We start from the raw sequence: 18,104 nt of genomic DNA, 5'->3' as shown, positions 1-18,104 counted from the left end.
AGGTTGTTTGTGCACCTTTTCCTACCACACTTTTTCCTTCCACTCAACTTTCCATTAATATGCTTGGATACAGAACTCTGTGAACAGCCAGCTTCTTTAGCAATTATCTTTTGTGGCTTACCCTCCTTGTGGATTGTGACAGTGACTGCCTTCTGGACATCTGTCAAGTCAACAGTCTTCCCCATGATTGTGGAGCCTACTGAAACAGATTAAGGGACCTTTTAAATGCTTAGGAAGCCTTTGCAGGTGTTTTTGTTACTTATTCTAATTTACTGAGATAATGACTTTTGGGTTTTCATTCTCTGGAAGGCTGGGTTCCCATTGCGTTATGGGACCGCGTTTAACGGACAGCGTTGCACGGCGAAATTAACGCCGTGCAACGCGTCCGTTAACGCGCCCATTGAAGGCAATGGGAACGCGCTTCACTAGCGCGTGCCATGTTCGGCACGCGCTAGCGACGCGCCGGTGTTTCCTGGCGCGAGAGCGGGGACGTTACCGCGACCCCGACCGCAGCCCCATAGAAAACATTGCGTTAGCGCAATCCGCTAGCGCTAAACGGATTGCACTAACGCAATGTGACCCTAGCCTAAGCCATAATCATCAACATTAACAGAAATAAACACTTGAAATAGATCACTCTGTTTGTAACGACTCTATATAATATGAGTTTCACTTTTTGTATTGAAGAGCTCAAATACAAATAACTTTTTGATGATATTCTAATTTTGTGTGAAGCACCTGTAGTTGCGTTGAGAACAATGAAACATAAAAATTATCAATGTAAATCAAAATTAATATCCCATTTGGAATGATGCTGAAAATCAAAGTGAGAAATAAAATGACAGGCTTATTGAACTTCAGTGGAAATGCCTCAAGACAAGGAAATGATGCTCAGTAGTGTGTGTCGCCTCCACGTGACTGTATGACCTCCCTACAACACATGGTCATGCTTCTGATTCGGTGGCGAATGTTCTCCTAAGGTATCTCCTCCCAGAACTGGATTAAAGCATCAGTCAACTTCTGGATAGTCTGTGGTGCAATGTGGCGGCGGTGGATGGACATGACGTCCCAGATGGGCTGTATTGGATTTAGGTCTGGGGAATGGGCAGGCCAGTCCATAGCTTCAATGCCTTCATCATGCAGGAACAGCTGACTCACTTCAGCCACATGAGGCCTAGCATTCTCATGCATCAGAAGGAACCCAGGGCCCACTGCACCTGCATATGGTCTCCCATTAGGTCTAAGGTTCTGATCCCGTTACCTAATGGCAGTCAAGGTACCTCTGACTAGCAGATGGAGCCCTCCAAAGAAATGCCTCCCCATACTATTACTGACCCACTTCCAAACCAATCATGCAGTAGGATGTTGCAGGAAGCACAACGTTCTCCATGGAGTCTCCAGACTCTGTCATGTCTGTCACATGTGCGCAGTATGAACCTGCTCTCATCCGTGAAGAACACTGGGCGCCAATGTCGAGTCTGCCAATCTTGGTGTTCTCAGGCAAGTGCCAATCGCCTTGCATTGTTTTGGTCTGTAAGCACAACACCCACTTGTGGCCGTCGGTCTCTCATACCACCCTCATTGAGTCTGTTTCTGACAATTTGAGCAGACATGGATGTTAGTGGCCTGCTGAAGGTCATTTTGCATGGCTTTGGCATTGCTCCTCCTGTTCCTCCTTGCACAAATGGAGGACATAACGGTAGTGCTGTTGGGTTGTTGCCCTCTTACTGCCCCTACACGTCTCCTGGTATCTGCTCCATGCTGTGGACACTGTGCTGACAGACACGGCTACAATTCTTGCGACAGCTCGCATTTATGGGCCATAGTGTATGAGCTGCACTACCTGAGCAACTTCTGTGGGTTGTAGACATCACCTCATGCTACTGTACAGTACCTCAAGGGGAGAGAGCAATAACAAAATGCAAAAGTGACCAAAAAAACAGTTAAAAGGAAGAGAACAGAGAAATGATCTGTGGTCACGATCTCGCCTCATGGGGTAAAGATGATTCTGAGAAAGGTCAGGAATCAGTCCAGTACTACACGGGAGGACCTGGTCAATGACCTAAAGAGATCCTGCTGGGTATGCAAGGTCCCCCCTGCTCACTCTAGCACATGCCCAGGTCTGTTTTTTTTATTACAATAAATTTTTATTAAGTTTTCAAAATTCAATGCAAACAGCCACCTGCCAACATGGCTGGCGGAACCACATAACTGAGGATATTTTTGCAATATATCAATAACACTGATCTCAGCTTTTCCATCAAGTAATCATCTATTGTATATTAACTTTTGAATATTAAGCAGTAAACCTAATGTATTGGACAAGGAGGCAATCTGAACTGTTACTCCATAATTCCACCCAAACTAAACATATGCATGGTCACATAGGAGATGGACAATCCACAATTATGTCCAGGTCTGTTTGAAGTTCGCCAGTGACCATCTGGATGATCCAGTGGAGGCATGGGAGAAGGTCATGTGGTCAGCTTAGACTAAAATAGAACGTTTTGGTATCAACTCCACTCTCTGTGTTTGGAGGAAGAAGGAGGAATACAACATCAAGAACAGTCTCAACCGTGAAGCATGGTGGGGAAACATCATACTTTGGGGTTGCTTTTCTGCAAAGGAGACATGACGACTGCACCATATTGAAGAGAGGATGAACAGGGTTAAGTATTGTGATATTTTGGCCAACAACCTCCTTCTCTCAGTAAGAGCATTGAAGTTGGGTTAGCATGACAGTGGCCCAAAACACACAGCCAGGGCAATTAAGGAGTGACTCATTAAGAAGCATTTCAAGGTCCTGGAATGGCCTAGCCAGTCTCCAGACCTGAACCCAATAAAAAAACTTTGGAGGGAGCTGAAACTCAATGTTGCCCAGCGACAGCCCCAAAACCTGAAAGATCTGGAGAAGATCTGTATGGAGGAGTGGGCCAAAATCTCTGCTGTAGTGTGTGCAAAAAGTACAGGAAACGTCTGACCTCTGTAAATTCAGACAAAGGTTTCTGTACCAAATATTAAGTTGTTTTTTTATTGTATCAAATCAGCAACACAAGTCTATGGTTATATGAAAAAAATTTGACTCCACTTGGACATTCGTGTGTGGTTCGATTTTCAAGGACTGTCAGAATGGAAAAGGTGGAGGTTTTTTTTTTATATTTTTTTTTCTCCATGTCCAAGAAAAACTGATAAAACTTGGTCCATGCTCTGACCAAACTCTGATCAAAGTGTGATCCAAGAAATCGGTCAGTTTTTCTCATACGTGGAAAAATCTCATGTCTGAATGAGCACTAAGGCCCCCACACAGATTGGATAAAGTTCGGCCAAAATTGATGAGCTGACTAGTATGGGGGGCTTCCAAACTCTTCAGTTTCAACTGCCAATCATGTTGTGCTGTATGTAGAGTTGAGTGATGCTGTGTATGGGAGAGTTGGGTGAAAGATTGCGGTCGCCCAAACAATCATTAGGCAGACTACTAACTAATGTGTAATTAAAGTGAACCTGTCAACAGAATTGTGCACAGTAACCTACAGACAGTGTCAGGTTGGTGCCTTTATACTGATTAAAATGATGCCTGGGTTGATGAAATCCGTCTTTTGGTTGTTGGCTCTTTATTTTCAGTTTTGCGTTAATGATATGCTCGTGCTTCGGGGTGGGCCTATCAGAGCACCACATGAAGACCTCCCCAACAGGCCGTCCCGGGGCACAGGCATATCGTTAACTGAAAATAAAGATTAAACACCAACCACAAGAAGGATTTCATCAACCAAGGAATCATTGTAATCAGTATAATGGCGCCGACCTGATACTGTGTGTAGGTTACTGTGCACAATTCTGCTGACAGGTTTTCTTTAAACTGAGCACAAATGTAGCTTTCCTATCTAGAATGGACATGAAATTCTCTCTTGTAAATCTCTTTAACTGACTTAACGAAAAATAAATAAATACATTTGGTATGTTTTTAAAGAAAGAAAAACCTTAGACATGCTTTATATTTTTTGTTATCAGTAATAGTTCTGGTTATATTTTTTGTTCCTCCATGAAGCAGGTAGGCTCAGGGGCAACTAATGTAACTTTTCATTGTGCAAACAGTGCTATAAATCTCAATTTCATGAATCGCTGTGTGCCTGGGTTTAGGGAGAAGTTGCAAATTCAAGAAAGATACAGTCAGATTTGAGCAGAGTTAGAATGTAACGTGGAGCTCAGCTGTGGTTCCCTCTTGTGGCTGCTTCAAGAAAGTGGTTATATAGTTGTAGAACCAGTGCTTCGGGGTAAACGACACGCCTGACACAAGTGTGCCTAATCCTCGCTTATTTTCAGCCTTGGGCACAGTTTATCGCCTTTTGGGTTTAGGTCAATCATCATTACATGCAGTGTTTTCTATCCATTTGTTAACTATTATATTTAGTACTAGCTGAAGAGCCCGGCGTTGCCTGGGCATAGTAAATATCTGTGGTTAGTTATAGCACCTCACGTCTCTTATTTTCCCATCATTTTCTCCCTTATACCTCTCATTTTCCCCCTCACTCCTCTTATTTCCCCCCTCACTCTTCTCATTCCCCCCTAACACTTGTCATTTCGACCTCACATCTGTCATTTTCACTCCACTATTTTCCCTCACTCCTCTCATTTTGCACTCGCACCTTTTCATTTTCACCTCAGACCCCTCATTTTCACCTCAGTATATACATGTTTGTCATCTCCCTTATATATAGTATACACCTGTATGTCTTCTCTTGTATATAGTATATACCTGTATGTCATCTCCCCTGTAAATGGTATATACCTGCTGTATGTCATCTCCTCCTGTATATTATATATACCCATGTGTCATCTCCTCCTGTATAAAGTATATACCTGTATGTCATCTCTTCTGTATATACTATATACCTGTATGTCATCTCCTCCTATATAGAGTATATACCTGTATGTCATCTCCTGTATATAGTATATACCTGTATGTCATCTCCCCTGTATATAGTATATATCTGCTGTATGTCATCTCCTCTATATACCTATGTGTCATCTCCTCTTTTATATAGTATATACCTGTATGTCATCTCCTCCTGTATATAGTATATACCTGTGTCATCTCCTGTATATAGTATATACCTGTATGTCATCTCCTCCTGTATATAGTATATACCTGTGTGTCATCTCCTCCTGTATTAGACTGCATTCACACGTTGTTTGGTCAGTATTTTTACTTCGGTATTTGTAAGCTAAATTGGCAGCCTGATAAATCCCAAGCCAACAGGAAGCCCTCCCCCCTGGCAGTATATATTAGCTCACACATACACATAATAGACAGGTCATGTGACTGACAGCTGCCGTATTTCCTATATGGTACAGTTGTTGCTCTTGTAGTTTGTCTGCTTATTAATCAGATTTTTATTTTTGAAGGATAATACCAGACTTGTGTGTGTTTTAGGGCGAATTTCATGTGTCAAGTTGTATGTGTTGAGTTGCATGTGGCTACATGAATGTAGCGACTTTTGTGAGGTGAGTTTTGTGTGGCGACATGCGTGTAGCAACTTTTTGTGTGTCGAGTTGCATGTGACAGGTTAGTGTAGCAAGTTGTGTGCAGCAAGTTTTGCGCATGGCGAGTTTTGCGCGTGGCAAGTTTTGTGTGGTGCCTTTTGAGTATGTGCAAATTTTGTGTGAGGCAACTTTTGCACGTGTTGCAACTTTTGTGCATGTGGCAATTTTTCTGCGTGTGCAAGTTTTGCGTGTGGCGAGTTTTCCATGAGGTGAGTTTTGCACGTGCGGCGAGTTTTGCGTGAGCCTAGTTTTGCATGTGGCGAGTTTTGCGCGTGGCGAGTTTTGAGCGGCGACTTTTGTGTTTCGACTTTTATGTGGCGAGGTTGGTGTATGTGTGGTGAAATGTGTGCTGAGGGTGGTATATGTGTTCAAGCACGTGGTAGTGTGTGGCACATTTTGTGTGTGTTCATATCCCCGTGTGTGGTGAGTATCCCATGTCGGGGCCCCACCTTAGCAACTGTACGGTATATACTCTTTGGCGCCATCGCTCTCATTCTTTAAGTCCCCCATGTTCACATCTGGCAGCTGTCAATTTGCCTCCAACACTTTTCCTTTCCCTTTTCCCCATTATGTAGATGGGGGCAAAATTGTTTGGTGAATTGGAAAGCGCGGGGTTAAAATTTCACCTCACAACATAGCCTATGACGCTCTCAGGGTCCAGACATGTGACTGTGCAAAATTTTGTGGCTGTAGCTGCGACGGTGCAGATGCCAATCCCTACTGATTATTACACAACTTTTTCGGAGCACTGCATGTCAAATCTCCATAGTTGTTCTGTGGATTCCAAATCTGCATAAGTCAATTTACGCTACAGATATTCTCTGCAGCGTGTGCACAGATTACGCGTACTGTAAAGTGCAGAATATGTGCCCTGTGGTACCTACCCTTTGAATAAGTCCATACAATGTATCTGCGGTGGAATCTGCACAGTGGGAATATCCACACTAAACTGTGCATTCATTCCTGTGGTTCGCACTGTGGAAATGCTGTATAATCCCCCCTGCACCACTGCTGAGCAGCTCTCTGTGTACTCTGTGCATAGGCAGAAAGCTACCAATCATTGGTGTGGGTGAGGTTATACAGAGGACTACTACGCAACAGCAGATATGCTAGTCCTTTAGTGATAATCTCCTGCTGATGAAACAGATTTTGTCTAAACTATAGCAAGCAGCCCAGTAAGTGACACATCGCAAGAAGCAGGGTTTCTGTCTCTAGTTTATACTGTTCTCAGATTAGTTATCAAAAGTAAGCGTTTTTCCCTAAAAATATGCAACAGTTTTATTAATTTCTTCATGGATTTAAAAAAGAAAACTCCAATAAAGATACCTATAAAAACGATGAAAAAACTTTAAACATGATCTGTCATGTCAAAAAATGTGATTAGTCTGCAGGTTAATAGAGTTCTACTAAAGCGGTGTGGCTGCCACACTAAAATCCCCGCTGCCGGAGGAAATGAATGCAGTGTGAACATACCCTAAGGGTATCTCTGCAAGAAAGTGCGTAATTGTCAAATTAGGGCTCATCCAATAGAAGCTCTCTCGTTTTTGAGGTAGAGCTTCATTTTGGTCTTTAGATCTAATATGAAGACACAAATGACGCGTTTTATGACTACAGTGATCACCAACCTTTCCTTTCATGCTTTTGCTTTGTTTTAGCGTGACGCCTCTGCTGGTAATGACCATCCTGCGACTGATGTCCCAGCAAAGCAAAGAGCTAAACAACCTCCCGAAATGAGACCTGAGCTTGTAAGCGGGTACATTCCAGCAGGGCATATTCCGAAGCCCATTGTCATGCCGGACTATGTGGCGTAAGTAGTGGGCACAGAGCTTCTTTATATAGAAAAGATTTTGTGACCTTTATCTCTACTTTTCAGTAAGGCTTCCTTTACACACACTTTTGGGTGTTTTTAAACACTTCAAACAAATTTATAGGTTGTTTTTTAAAAAAAAGTTTTTAGTGCTATTCCTTTTTATTTTGTATCGTCAATTTTTAAAGTCTTATCTTTGGGGATGACTGTGGGGAAAAACAACATGCCAAGAGCATGCTATGTTATGTAAGACAGCCACAAACCCCCAAAACGGAAAGACTGGGGAAAATGTATCATTCACTCAATGGCTGTTTTCTGACGTTAAAAAGCTGTAGATGATACTTGTGAGACATTTTGCGACTTTCGGCTTATTTTGCGCAGAAATCACTCTATACAAGGGCATGGTTTAACACATCATGGCAAATTAGCTATAATGTACACCAGAAAAATAGTGTACATCATAGCGGAAATATACCCCAGCTCTTAGTTGGCATAAATTTCACTTTCTGGTGTACCGACAACCCACAGATGCGCCCCTCAAATTTATTTATTTTAGATGTGCACCTCAATAAATTAGGGCACCCTACTCTAGTCTGTTACAATTAAAGCCTTGATAGTTCCCTATGAAAAAAAGTGTTTTGTTTCTTTTATAATAGGAAATACCAGGCAATAAAATCAGATGATGAGCGCGACCGATATAAAGCCGTGTTTAATGACCAGTATTCTGAGTACAAAGAGTTATCGGCAGAGGTACAAGCGGTGATGAAAAAGTTTGGTGAACTAGATGCGGTAATGAAAAAATTACCCAGAAACCCAGAAAATGACTACGTGAGTATAAGTTTAACATTGTAAATATTTCTTAAGTATGTTATTCACTTATTGACTATGATGTATAAGCTATAAATGTCTAAATACCCTTTATATCCATAACACAATGTAGCTTATTAAAGTAGATTATTTCTGCAGCAAATCATTTTTAAAAGGTTAATCAGTCTAACCCAGAGGATGTGATACTTGGCGATGAGAAAAGCCATTATTTGGTAGAAACGGTTTGAGATTTCAGCTAGTTCTCTGGTCTGTGTGGCTCTTCTGTTATGATTCATGGGTTTTAAGCAATATCACACAAGATCACGCCTAAGGCTACTTTTACACTAGCGTCGGTACGGGCCCGTCGCAGTGCGTCGGGCCGACGTACCGACGCATTCTGTGAAGTAAAAGCACAACGGGGGCAGCGGATGCAGTTTTACAACACATCCGCTGCCCCATTGTAAGGTCCGGGGCGGAGTTCTGGCCACGCATGCGCTGTCGGAAAAAGCGGACCCGACGGACAAAAAAAAAACGTTGCAAGCAACGTTTTTTTGTCCCGACTGACTGCAAAAACACGTCGCATCCGTCGCACGACGGATGCAACGTGTGGCAATCCGTCGCAATGCGCCGCTAATGAAAGTCAATGGAGAAAAAACGCATCCTGCAGGCAACTTTGCAGGATGCGTTTTTTTCTTCAAAACGACGCATTGTGACGTGCGTCGAACGACGCTAGTGTGAAAGTAGCTTAATCATATCTTGTGTTACTCTGAGAATGTGATTGATGGTGCGGTGAACCTGATGTAACATGTACACATGTTTTATAGATGTACCAACAGCTCATCTCTACAAGCAGCAAGGATATTCGAGGAATTTCCGAGTAATTTTATCAGTGTCTATGCGCCCAATTAAAGGGAATCTGTCAGCAAGATTTCACCAACCCAAACTATCTGTATGCACATTTAACTCTTTCAGAGACAAATTCAGCACTACCTTTACATGGTCAGTCCATTCCTCTGTTACTGAGAAATGTGGTTGAATTAATATGCAAATTAGGCTGTCTCATGCCTCTGTCACATCCGCTCTATTTGCCCAGCGCAGCCTCCTCCAGCTTGACTAACTACCTCTATGCTCTGTGACTTCAGGCAAAAGAGCGTCCGTCAAGCAGGTGGAAGCAACATTGGGCAGGGAATAGAGCTGGAGTGACAGAGGTTTCATATCTACAATGGCTCTTCAGCCTCATTTGCAGATCAATTCACAAGCTGATAGTTCAATAACGGAGGAACGGACTGCCCATATAAATGATATTGCTGGATTTGTCCTAGGCGATGTCCACATGTTCAGTATTTGGTCAGTATTTTACCTCAGTATTTCAGTAAGCCAAAATCAGGAGTGGAACAATCAGAGTATAATAGAAATACATCACTTCGGTATTTTTCACCCACTCCTGGTTTTTGGAATGAAGGTGTGAACGTGGCCTTAGGAAGAGCTACATGCGCATGTACCATAAATGGTTTAGGGGCTTGTATCCTGCTAACAGATTATCACTTTTCTGCATAAGATTAATTTTAATATAAATGTGTGTACATTTTTAAAAATTGACCCTTCATAATTCTGTAGGCCAGCACATCGCTTCTTTGATATTTAGGTAGTAGTTGAAGATAAAACTTCTCCAAACGTTCCTAGGAGTGGCATGACATCACGGTCATGATCCTCACTGAAGGGACTTTAGTATCATATCTCGGTATGTAATATTTTGGTTCTAGATTATTAAGCAGAGCCTCCTATTGGTGATTCAGTGTGAACTCTCATTGCAGAGGTTGGATGTTTCTGGCATGATCAGTGCTGTATTAGTCTGGATTGTATTACTGTAAAGATGATCACTGCATTCTCATCAATGTGGCTCACCACACAAAAAAACGTGGTGACTGCTCTCCTGCCGGCAGAACAGGCACGGTCAGAAAACGAATGCCTTCTAGGAGTAAAAATCATCCCTCCACCCTGCTTACACCCATGGCTTTTCTTTGTATGATTTGCTATTTAGCCATACACATTAGCTGGAGTCATCTTCAGTGCCGCTATATAAATGTATTGGGAGATTGCCATTTTTATGTTTTCCTTAAGTCCTATAATTACTGCAAGTAACTTTGCAACACCCGCTAGAGCCGTGGGGTACTCGGAACAGGATCGGACGGTTCTTAAAGGGGTGGTCACGGCAGCAGTGACCCGGTCTGTGGCCATGGGCACGCAATTAACCCCTTAAAGACCCTGCCTTTTTCTTTTTTGCTTTTTTTTTTCATTTTTCCATCAATATGGCCATGTGAGGGCTTGTTTTTTTTGCGGGGCAAGCTGTACTTTTGAACAACACCATTGGTTTTACCACGTTGTGTACTAGAAAATGGGAAAAAAATTCCAAGTGCGGTCAAATTGCAAAAAATGTGCAATCCCACAACTGTTTTTCGTTTGGCTTTTTTGCTGAGTTCCCTAAATGCTAAAAACGACCTGCCATTATGATTCTTCGGGTTAGTACGAGTTTGTAGACACCAAACAAGTCTAGGTTTTTTTTTATCTAAGTGGTGAAAAAAAAATCCAAACTTTGCTTGCAAAAAAAAAAATTGCGCCATTTTCCCAGACCCGTAGCGCCTCCATTTTTTGTGATCTTGGGTTGGGTGAGGACTTATCTTTTGCGTGCCGAACTGACGTTTTTAATGATACCATTTCGGTGCAGATATGTTATTTTTATCGCCCGTTATTGCATTTTAATACAATGTCGCGGTGAGCAAAAAAAATTAATTCTGGCGTTTTGAATTTTTTTTATCGCTACAACGTTTAGCGATCAAGTTAATTATTTTTTTATTGATAGATTGGGTGATTCTGAAAGCGGCGATACCAAATATGTGTAGGTTTGATTTTTTCTTTAATTTTATTTTGAATGGGGCGAAAGGGGGGTGATTTAAACGTTTATATTTTTTAAAACCTTTTTTTTTTTAACTTTTGCCATGCTTCAATAGCCTCCATGGGAGGCTAGAAGCTGGCATAGCCTGTTCGGCTCTGCTACATAGGAGCGATGCTTAGATCGCCCCTATGTAGTAGAATTGCAGCATTGCTATGAGCGCCGACTACACGGTGGCGCTCACCGCAATCCGGCATCAACAACCATAGAGCTCTTCAGGTGACCTCTAGTACACCGATGACCCCCGATCACGTGACGCATTTCCAGCCCAATGGCCAGATGCGCTTGTTAAATGCCGCTGTCAGCGTTTGACAGCGGTATTTAGCTAGTTAATAGCGGCGGGTGGATTGCGATGCCACCTGCCGCTATTGCGGGCACATGTCAGCTGTTCAAAACAGCTGACATGTTCCGGCTTTGATGTGGGCTCACCACCGGAGCCCGCATCAAAGGAAGAGATGCGACCTCCGCAGTACAAATACGGCAGAGGTCGCGAAGGGGTTAAAAGAGATGAGGGAATGTTTGTAGGGGATTGTTCATAATGCCACCTGTGGTATTCGGCTATAGATGGCTTAAAGGGACCCCGCTGGGGCTGATGGTGATGCAGCTAGGATGGTCCTGCTCCCCACAGGTGGAGTGGGGCCCCAGGGCTACCAGAACAGTCTCAGGGGTTGTGGAAGTTGGGGTGAAGGAATGATTGGAGGACACAGGGAATGTAGTTTCTTCACCTTTTTAATTGTAGGTGCAGTCCGGAGCACAGGTACAGGTGGTATTGGAGATCCGGGAAGCCTGGAAGCCGTTCAGAATCCTCCTAGACAGGTGGGGTTGGAAGCTTCCCTACTGCACTGTTATTTAGGTTCTTGCTGCCTTAAAGGGAGCCTGTCACCCCCAAAATCGAAGGTGAGCTAAGCCCACCAGCATCAGGGGATTATCTACAGCATTCTGTAATACTGTAGATAAGCCTCCGATGTATCCTACAAGATGAGAAAAAGAGGTTAGATTATACTCACCTGGGTGGGCGGTCCCGCTGCGGTCCGATCCGATGGGCGTCGCGGTCCGGGGCCTCCCATCTTCTTACAATGACGTACTCTTCTTGTCTTCACACTGCAGCTCCGACGTAGGCGTACTTTGTCTGCCCTGTTGAGGGCAGAGCAAAGTACTGCAGTGCGCAGGTGCCGGCAAAGGTCAGAGAGGCCTGCGCACTGCAGTACTTTGCTCTGCCCTCAACAGAGCAGACAAAGTACGCCTACGCCGGAGCTGCAGCGTGAAGACAAGAAGAGTATGTCATCTGATGAAGATAGGAGGCACCAGACTGGGACCACCCCTGGATGAGTATAATCTAACCTCTTTTTCTCATCTTTCAGGTTACATCGGGGGCTTTTCTACAGCATTCCAGAATGCTGTAGATAAGCCCCTGATACTGGTGTGCTTAGCTCACCTTCGATTTTGGGGGTAACAGGTTCCCTTAAAGCTCTCTTCAAGTCCCTCGCTGTCCTTTTGGTGAAACACTACCCGCATGGCAGGCAGCTTGAGCCTTTTCCTGAGCTCACTCCCTCGTGGTGACTCCAGGCTCTCTAGTTTGCTGCTGTGCCTTCGGGAGTCAGATGTGTCCAGGAGACCTGCAATCTCCTGTTCCCCGGATTCAGTTGCGTGGCATGCAGTTCTCACACAACCACGGGCTCCAGTGTCTGGTCTGTTGCGCTCAGTCCTGGGGTGAGCTTAGTCGCATCTCCTATCCCCCAGCTTCTCCTCACTTGCTTCCTCTTCTTTCACTGTCTCTGACTGACTGACTAACCCCACCTCCAGACCAGAAATTATCAGGGAAGTTCCCCTGAAACTGGGTTTAGAGCTCCCCCTTCTGGTCTGGAGTCAGGAAAGTGATGCATGCTAGTGTTATAGGTTAAGGGGAACCCTTCTTGCTTCCAGGCATGGCATTACCCCCTGTGAGGGAGGCACTGCCGATGTGGCATCCGGACTCCTGGGGTGCCACAATTTTACAGCTAATCAGTTTATAGTCTCCACAACAAAAACCTGAGGAGTGGAATAGAAGCCTACAACTGATTTTAATCACAATGCTAAAGAATTTAAATATTTCTTAACCCCTTAATTCCATATGACGTACTATCCCGTCGAGGTGGGGATAGTACGTCATAGCGATCGGCCGCGCTCACGGGGGGAGCGCGGCTGGGTGTCAGCTGCCTATCGCAGCTGACATCCGGCACTATGTGCCAGGAGCGGTCACTGACCTCTCCCGGCACATTAACCCCCGGCACATTAACCCCCGGCACACCGCGATCAAAGATGATCGCGGTGTGCCGGCGGTGCAGGGAAGCATCGCGCAGGGAGGGGGCTCCCTGCGGGCTTCCCTGAGACGATCGGTACACGGTGATGTACTCACTGTGTACCGAGCGTCTTCTCCCTGCAGTCCCCGGATCCAAAATGGCCGCGGGGCTGCATCCGGGTCGTGCAGGGAGCACTTCCAGGTCAGGAGCAGGCTGCAGCTGCAGCTCTAATCCTGCCCAGCTGTTTGTCAGATCACCGATCTGACAGAGTGCTGTGCACACTGTCAGATCAGTGATCTGTGATGTCCCCCCCCCCCCCCGGGGCAAAGTGAAAGAGTAAAAAAAAAAATTTCCACACGTGTAAAAAAAAAAAAAAAAAAAAAAATCCTAAATAAAGAAGAAAAAAATATTCCCATAAATACATTTCTTTATCTAAAAAAAAATAAAAAAAAATAAAAAATAAAAGTACACATATTTAGTATCGCCGCGTCCGTAACGACCCAACCTATAAAACTGTCCCACTAGTTAACCCCTTCAGTGAACACCGTAAGAAAAAAAAAAAGAGCCAAAAAGCAACGCTTTATTATCATACCGCCGAACAAAGAGTGGAATAACACACGATCAAAAAGACGGATATAAATAACCATGGTACCGCTGAAAACGTCATATTTTCCCGCAAAAAACGAGCCGCCATACAGCATTATCAGCAAAAAAATAAAAAAGTTAGTCTTCAGAATAAAGCAATGCCAAAATAATTATTTTTTCTATAAAATAGCTTTTATCGTATAAAAGCGCCAAAACATAAAAAAATGATATAAATGAGATATCGCTGTAATCGTACTGACCCGAAGAATAAAACTGCTTTATCAATTTTACCAAACGAAGAACGGTATAAACGCCTCCCCCAAAAGAAATTCATGAAGAACTGGTTTTTGGCCATTCTGCCTCACAAAAATCGGAATAAAAAGCGATCAAAAACTGTCACATGTCCGAAAATGTTACCAATAAAAACGTCAACTCGTCCTGCAAAAAACAAGACCTCACATGACTCTGTGGACCAAAATATGGAAAAATTATAGGTCTCAAAATGTGGAGACGCAAAAACTTTTTTGCTATAAAAAGCGTCTTTTAGTGTGTGACGGCTGCCAATCATAAAAATTTGACATAAAAAACGCTATAAAAGTAAATCAAACCCCCCTTCATCACCCCCTTAGTTAGGCTAGGTTCACATTGCGTTAATGGGTTAACGCTAACGGACAGCGTTGCACGGCGAAAATGTCGCAATTATCGCCGTGCAACGGGTCCGTTAGCGCACTCATTGACAGCAATGTGATTTTCGGGTGTAGCGCATCGCTAGAGCGTGCCATTTTCAACTCGCGCTAGCAAGGTGCTGTTCTTTTGTGGCGCGCTTCGGACGCTGCTTGCAGCGTCCGCGGCGCACCCGAGGTCCGATCCCCGATCTTCCAGAGCGGGGACGTTAACGCGACACCTAAAAAGACATTGCGTTAGCGCAATGCGCTAGCGCTAAAAGGATTGCCCTAACGCAATGTGAACATAGCCTTAGGGAAAAATAATAACATTTAAAAAAATGTATTTATTTCCTTTTTCCGGTTAGGGTTAGGGTTTGGATTACATTTACGGTTGGGATTAGAATTAGGGGCGTGTCAGGGTTAGGGGTGTGGTTAGGGTTACCATTGGGATTAGGATTAGGGGTGTTGTTGGATTAGGGTTTCAGGTAGAATTGGGGAGTTTCCACTGTTCAGGCACATCAGGGGCTCTCCAAACGCGACATGGCGTCCGATCTCAATTCCAGCCAATTCTGCATTGAAAAAGTAAAACAGTGCTCCTTCACTTCCAGGCTCTCCCGTGCGCCCAAACAGGGGTTTACCCCAACATATGGGGTATCAGCGTACTCGAGACAAATTGGACAACAACTTTTTGGGTCCAAGTTCTCTTGTTATCCTTGGGAAAATAAAAATTTGGGGGGCTAAAAATCATTTTTGTGGGAAAAAAAAGGATTTTTTATTTTCACGGCTCTGCGTTGTAAACTGTAGTGAAACACTTGGGGGTTCAAAGTTTTCACAACACATCTAGATAAGTTCCTTGGGGGGTCTAGTTTCCAATATGAGGTCACTTTTGGGAGGTTTGTACTGTTTGGGTACATCAGTGGCTCTGCAAATGCAACGTGACGCCTGCAGACCAATCCATCTAAGTCTGCATTCCAAATGGCGCTCCTTCCCTTCCGAGCTCTGCCATGCGCCCAAACAGTGGTTCCCCCCCACATATGGGGTATCGGCGTACTCAGGACAAATTGGACAACAACTTTTGGGGTCCAATTTATTCTGTTACCCTTGTGAAAATACAAAACTGGGGGCTAAAAAACAATTTTTGCGAAAAAAAAAAAAAATTATTTTCACGGCTCTGCGTTATAAACTGTAGTGAAACACTTGGGGGTTCAAAGCTCTCAAAACACATCTAGATAAGTTCCTTAGGGGGTCTAGTTTCCAAAATGGTGTCACTTGTTGGGGTTTTTAATGTTTAGGCACATCAGGGGCTCTCCAAACGCAACATGGCGTCCCATCTTAATTCCAGTCAATTTTGCATTGAAAAGTCAAATGGCGCTCCTTCCCGTCTACTATGCACCCAAAAAGTGGTTTACCCCCACATATGGGGTATCGTCGCACTCAGGACAAATTGCACAACAACTTTTGTGGTCTAATTTCTTCTCTTACCCTTGGGAAAATAAAAAATTGGGGGCGAAAAGATCATTTTTGTGAAAAAATATGATTTTTTATTTTTACGGCTCTGCATTACAAACGTCTGTGAAGCATTTGTTGGGTCAAAGTGCTCACCACACATCTAGATAAGTTCCTTAGGGTGTCTAGTTTCGAAAATGGTGTCACTTGTGGGGGGTTTCAATGTTTAGGCACATTAGGGGCTCTCCAAACGCAACATGGCGTCCCATCTCAATTCCTGTCAATTTTGCATTGAAAAGTCAAATGGCGCTCCTTTCCTTCTGAGCTCTGCCATGCGCCCAAACAGTGGTTTACCCCCACATATGGGGTATCAGCGTACTCAGGACAGATTGTACAACAACTTTTGGCATCCATTTTATCCTGTTACCCTTGGTAAAATAAAACAAATTGGAGCTGAAATAAATTTTGTGTGAAAAAAAAGTTAAATATTCATTTTTATTTAAAAATTCCAAAAATTCCTGTGAAACCCCTGAAGGGTTAATAAACTTCTTGAATGTGGTTTTGAGCACCTTGAGGGGTGCAGTTTTTAGAATGGTGTCACACTTGGGTATTTTCTATCATATAGACCCCTCAAAATGACTTCAAATGAGATGTGGTCCCTAAAAAAAAAAAAATGGTGTTGTAAAAATGAGAAATTGCTGGTCAACTATTAACCCTTATAACTCCCTAACAAAAAAAAATTTTGGTTCCAAAATTGTGCTGATGTAAAGTAGACATGTGGGAAATGTTACTTATTAAGTATTTTGCGTGACATATCTCTGTGATTTAAGGGCATAAAAATGTAAAGTTGGAAAATTGCGAAATTTTCAAAATTTTCGCCAAATTTCTGTTTTTTTCACAAATAAACGTAAGTTATATCGAATAAATTTTACCAATACCATGAAGTACAATATGTCACGAGAAAACAATGTCAGAATCGCCAAGATCCGTTGAAGCGTTCCAGAGTTATAACCTCATAAAGGGACAGTGGTCAGAATTGTAAAAATTGGCCCGGTCATTAACGTGCAAACCACCCTCGGGGCTTAAGGGGTTAAAAGAGATTTCACCTTTACAGTAAGAGTAAGGTGTATTGCTGAGATATGCAATTGGGATCTGATTTTAGGAGTTTCTAAAAAGTACAGTCCCTGGCCAGCTTTTCAAAGTTTCTTTACTCTGGGAGCTTTGCAGCTTTTCAGAGTAAATCATACCAGGCAGCAATCACACCGTCAGTGTCTGATTCATGTTCTCGTGGTTTGAGCAGCATTATTCTGATGACCGGTTCCCTTTAACTATAAGAACACAAATAGTAATTTTGTTCAGTAACCTATGTCGTGTGAAAACTTTAAATTAGCTGTCAAGGACTTGCATATTGATGACCTAACTGTAGGATTGGTAATTAGTATAACAATGATGGGGGTCCGACACCCGGCACTCCCACCGATTAGCTGCTATCTGCTCTGGGTTGTCTCATCAGTTCATTTTCCCCTACCCTCTCCTATAATCTCGAGGATAAAGCCACTTCAACACCTCTTTGCCATAACCATGATGTTGTTCAATTTTACACATCAGAAGTAGCCACTGCCAGGTGATTGCCGGCTGCTTTCCCCTGCAGTAACTGCTGATTACTGGGGACACCTTGCTTTACAACTTAATTCTTGGGAGAAAATACATATGTTATACAGAACTCCACCCTGCCAGCAATATAAAAATAGTAATTTATTAATCATAGTGGGAACATGGTAAAGATTTTCCTTGGAGTTACATCATCTCTGAGCAGAGGCATGGTGACGAGGCCTACAGTATTTGGTAATACCACCTACAGTATTTGGTAATACCGCCTGCAATATGGGAAAAGTATGCACGTGATCTCTCATTGTGATTGTAATATTGTCAGGAACGATGGATCTGTGAGGATTCACAACATTTTACTAGTGCAGTACACTGTAATACGTGTTCTCTCAGGACAGTCCCGAAGACTGTTTCCA

At 43.3% G+C, this 18,104-nt stretch overlaps 1 protein-coding gene across 3 annotated transcripts in view; it reads left to right on the top strand.

Annotated features, from left to right (window-relative positions):
• Positions 1-18,104, top strand: part of MARVELD2 (MARVEL domain containing 2) — a 67,901-nt gene that overhangs the window by 37,762 nt on the left and 12,035 nt on the right. For all 3 annotated transcript variants that reach the window (XM_069750828.1, XM_069750838.1, XM_069750848.1), the window contains exons 4-5: positions 7,197-7,348; positions 8,005-8,176. In XM_069750828.1, coding sequence (XP_069606929.1) covers positions 7,197-7,348; positions 8,005-8,176 — 324 coding nt within the window. The remainder of the gene's footprint in view (positions 1-7,196; positions 7,349-8,004; positions 8,177-18,104) is intronic.

This window comes from Ranitomeya imitator, chromosome 1 (assembly GCF_032444005.1).
Source record: "Ranitomeya imitator isolate aRanImi1 chromosome 1, aRanImi1.pri, whole genome shotgun sequence".
NCBI classification, from domain to species: domain Eukaryota; kingdom Metazoa; phylum Chordata; class Amphibia; order Anura; family Dendrobatidae; genus Ranitomeya; species Ranitomeya imitator.
This window is presented reverse-complemented; position numbering and strand designations above follow the sequence as displayed.